Source organism: Crocodylus siamensis, unplaced genomic scaffold, assembly GCF_052110815.1.
Source record: "Crocodylus siamensis isolate JL-2025a unplaced genomic scaffold, ASM5211081v1 HiC_scaffold_351, whole genome shotgun sequence".
Taxonomy (NCBI): Eukaryota; Metazoa; Chordata; order Crocodylia; family Crocodylidae; genus Crocodylus; species Crocodylus siamensis.
The window spans coordinates 8071-12612 of NW_028324761.1; the positions used below are offsets into that span (position 1 = coordinate 8071).

Genomic DNA, 4542 nt, shown 5'->3' on the forward strand with positions numbered 1-4542 from the left:
CTCTTCTTGAACTCCCATCTCCCTGGGGTCATGGTCCCTGAGGGCCTGACCGACTAGCCTCTTGAGCTTGTCAAAGTCGGCTTTTCTGAAGTCAAGGACTTCTGTGTTGGAAAAGAAATACAGAAAGACTGCTCACTGATTCATTCTGTATTTCAGAAGCAGGGGAAAACCGTCTTGGCTGTAGACACAACACTTTGCTGCCGTGTTGCACAGTGGGTTGTTTTACATTCCCCGCTGAAGTCGTGTTGCTCTCATCTCTCCCTTTTCTCTTCTCCTCTCCCGTGTGCTGAGTTGCTCTGTTCTTGTGTTAGAAATAGAATATTGTTAGAAATGCGCAGCTTGCATCTTGCACCTGATAAGAAAGAAATACTGCCAAAGTCTCCTTTCTCCCTCAGTCCCGCCTCAGTCTTTCTCATGCTGATTACACTCTCTCCCCCTCACCCGCCTCAGAATTTCTCATGCTGATTGCAAGAGGTAAAATTCAATTATCTATGGCCTTGAAGTGTGAACTTTTGGCGAACTGTTGTAGTTTTTGAGCATGCTTAATAAGCTGATGCATATTTACCTCTCCGCCCTGCATACTTAAGTAGCTAATTATACTATACATGCAATGTATGTAATGATGTAACCACATCTATGCTTGTATGAAACGGAAGTAGGCTGTAAGAGTTCCTGTTTCTGCACACGTGCCCAGGAGAGAGAAGGTAAAATCCGCTTGCAAACACCATTGCTTTGTCAGAGTTAATCTGAGTGCTTGGGTCTGCTCTGACCTTGTTTGCAAACAAATACAACCTTTTGTGCCCGCTGATGACTGTGTGTCTGTGATCTTTGCGGGCCTCCAAAGAAACGAACAGCTTTGTGCAACACTTGTACGGGAGCTCCCTGCACCTCTGGTGGGACGGGGACATATCGATCACATGCACAAATACGTATCTAGAGCCTCCAAATTGTTGTGTAGAGCCGGGACCATGTTGAGCTAGGACCTCTCCCCAGGACAGACCCTTGGCTGACTTCAGTTCACTGCAGGGAAGCAATGACAAGGTCTCTCAGCAGAGGCTCTGCCCCTTCAGGGTAGAGAATCCTCTGTCATTTCCTGATGTTGTCTGGAGGGAAGATGCTTTTTTTTTTCAGATTGGGCAGATGCCCAGGGCTTCTCTGGGAAGGCTTACACTGCAGTATAAGATAAGCCATCAAAGGAATTGCTCCTTGTTGCATAAAAACACAACCGACTGAGCACATGTCTGAGGACAAGTCTCGCGTTGCACTCTTGGTGCTGGTTAACACACAACAGATGAGGATGTTTCTCAGCTTTCACTGCCGCCTCCTTTCTGAAACTGGCAAATATGAAATAAAAGCAGCAGTATGAAATACAAAGTGCTTTGCTGTGTAGACGTGTGCAGACTTGTTGCCAGGAATGATGGAGGATTTTTATACATCTGTCTATATAGTATAGCACCAATAATCTGTGGGGTAGGGGACGTTGGGGCTAGCTAGTGTGCTGGCCCCAGCAGTGTTTCCTGGGGGAAAAGACATTTTCTGAGGGTGCCTTGAGTTGAATGAGTCTAAAAACAGTGGAGAACCAGTGATGTGGCCTGAGACAGGCAGCCAGCTGTGTTAGCATGAAGTCGGACAGACGGCAGGATCGAGATGCCCCTTGTAGACTCAGGAGGGCTCAACCCCTGGCCCATGGGGCAGATCCTGCCTGCAGGCCAAGTCACCCATCCACACAGGTCCAGTGATTTGGTGATGGGTGAAATTTTGGAGTTGTTGGGAGCCCCCGGCAGTAGCAGAGGGAAGTAGGAGACTGGGGCACACGCTCTGGGCACCGACCCCAGGGGCAGGAGGGGAAAAAATCGTAGCGGCTGCACTGCCAGGAGCACCGCTGGGGATGCTGTTCCCCCTCCCTGCTGCCCCCCACCCCCGGCACCCTGCACCCCGGGCACTCAGGCACAGTGTGACGTGTGCTGGGCCTGGGCCACTTGTGCCATCCCACCCACGTGAGGCCCGTGGTGCGCGGCCCTGGACTCACACACCAGAAAGCTTGAGCACCGCCAGACTCGCTGAATCCCAGATACACCAGCTTTCCGGAGCAAGCGCTCAGCTCACCAGAGGGTAAGAAATGATGTGCAGAGAGGAGGTGTGCAATGCAGAGGTGTTTATTTTAAATATAAAAGGGAATGGAGGGAGGGAGGGGAAAGGGGGACAGCGCTGAGAGAGGCGAACAAAGTAACCAGGTAAACCCCTGAGGGATGCAGGGATGTGGAAGTGACGGATGAGAGTTTGAAGCCGGTCCCTCCCAGCGGGGTGCTGTGCATGGGGATTGGGGGATGACCCCTGGGCCAGGGCAGCAGCAGGGTCCAGGCGGGAGCAGCTCCTGGGATGGAGACCCCGGCCCCCCCGCCCCGGGGGCACCGAGGGGCTGGCAGTCGGGCGCGGGGGGGACAGTCTGTGCCGCGGGTCGTGACAGGAATGGGGATTGGCTCAGGGCTGGGCTGGGGCCGGGCACAGGGTCATGGGAGGCGCGTTGGTGCCCCCAGCATTGACACCAGGATGGAAGTAAGGGCGCAGGGTCCCGGAGAAGGAGTCAGTGAAAGTGAAGAGATGGGACCTGTCGGTCACATTGTAAAATGAGACCTCGCCCCCCTTGTAGTCCAGGAAAACCCCCACCCGCCTGGGCCGCACGCTCACGGGGAGGGGGGTCGGGGGGGAGGTGCGGGCCACGTATCCCCCACCCCACAGCCGCACGACCCGGTATCCATTGCGAGGTGTGAGTGTGACCCTCCCCTTCCTGCGCACAGACTCCCTGCACACGCCCAGGGCCCAGCGCGTCTTGTCTCCCACCTCCACCTCCCAGTAGCGCCTCCCATCTGCGAACCCCTCCGCGCCCAGGACACACACACAAGTGTCAAATCTCTCCGGGGTGTCGGGCACATCCTGTTGGGTGTCTCCGTGTCTCACACATTTCCGATCCTCAGACAGGACGAGGTAGGGATGAGCCGTCCCTGGGTCCAGAGTCACGTCCGCTGGGGAGAGAGTCGCGGGTCAGGGTGGGGGCAGGATCTGGGGCCTCTGTAAAGGCTCTGGGGCTTGCAGCAAAACCCAGTGGGCCACAGATCATCTCTGGCCAATCTGTTGATGTCATTGCTTTTGTGCCAGGCCTGGGGCGAGACATGCAGGAGATGCTTCATGGAAAGCACTTGGAGCCTGTGTTGGCCAAGGGAGATGGGTGGGAAGGACCCCAAGGGAGTCCCCTTTACCAACAGGAGCTCTCTACATAGGAGACAGGCTCCTCTGCCAGGGGCTTTTCCCTTCCAGGTGGGGAAAGTGGAAGATCCTAAAATGACAGCCCAAGAACCAGGAAAAGCACAGAAGAGACACGTGAGGAAGGGGCTGCAGGGCGGAAGAAGGAGCCCGCACCAGTCCCACAAAACATGAACTCTGCCCCGGTGAGAGCTGCCCGGGCCGGGGAGCCTTGAAGCCCCTGTGCACGGGCCCAGGGGAGGGGAACACGCACTGCCTCCCCTTGGCCCTGGGGTGGGGAACAGCAAACTCCAGAGCCCCTTTCCCTTCGTGCAGGGGCACCGGGGGTGAAAGAGCACGGGGCTCCCCTTCCCCGCAGGGCAGGGTAATGCCGAGTGCCCAGCCTGCCCTGCCCCCGGGCCCCGCAGGAAGGGCTCTGCACCACTCCTCCTCTGCCTCAGCGATGCCCATCCTGATACGAGGCTTTTAGACTTCAGAGAGCTGCTAGAGGAATCTCACAGAAACCGAAACACGGATGTGATGGAAATCCTGCTGCGGTGCCACAGCCCTGGGACAGCTGGGACAGGCAGAGACATGGGCTTCGGGGTGTGCAGAGAGTGCAGCAGCTCTGGGAGCAAACATGGCTCCAGCTTGCAAAGTGTGGCCCATTTTATGGGAGGTCAAGTATGTCGTCCAGGCCAGCAGCAGTGGCTCGGTCCCACCCCTGGGAGAGTGGCAAGGAAGGGGTTAAGCTGCCAGCACCTCAGCCCAGTCTGGTCCCAGCTGTCCCCCAGACCGCAGCATCCCCCGATGTCGAGGAAGAGCTCCCTCCATGACACACAGCCCCGCGGGGCAAATCTTGCAGCTCCCCCACCCCTCACCGCCAGCTCTGCCACGGGAACGAGCTCTCGAGGAGCACAGACTGGCACCTGCCTCCCACGCCGTGGTGGTGTCCTTCTCCGTGGCCTCCATCACCAGGGCTCTCTCCAGCCCCTTCCTCAGAGGATGCAGGGCCCGCTGGAGCTGCACCTGGCAGGAGAAGCATCAGATCCTTATTCCAGGCCCTGACACGTGTCGGGACAAGCGGGGCTTGATACGGGATCAGTAAATGTGCAGGGAAAGCAAGCGGCAGAAGCAGGCGTGTGGGGGGCTTCCTGGCCAGCCCCCTCCCCGCTCCTCTCGACCCCTCGTTGCAGGCGCTGGCTCAGGGGCGCTGGCACCGGGTACAAGCAGCAGCTGAAACTGCTGTGAGGGGAGCAGTCACCTCAGGGTTGCTCTGCAGACACGCTTCATGAGCAGGGA

At 57.2% G+C, this 4542-nt stretch overlaps 1 protein-coding gene across 1 annotated transcript; it reads right to left on the minus strand.

Annotated features, from left to right (window-relative positions):
- Positions 1-2481: 2481 nt before the first annotated feature.
- On the minus strand, positions 2482-4269 carry LOC149851722 (E3 ubiquitin-protein ligase TRIM39-like; the record flags this gene model as incomplete). The annotated part of the gene is made up of 2 exons (XM_090030453.1): positions 2482-3023; positions 4122-4269. Coding segments are annotated over 2 exons (690 nt in total), but the record flags the coding sequence as incomplete, so codon positions are not given.
- Positions 4270-4542: the final 273 nt, after the last annotated feature.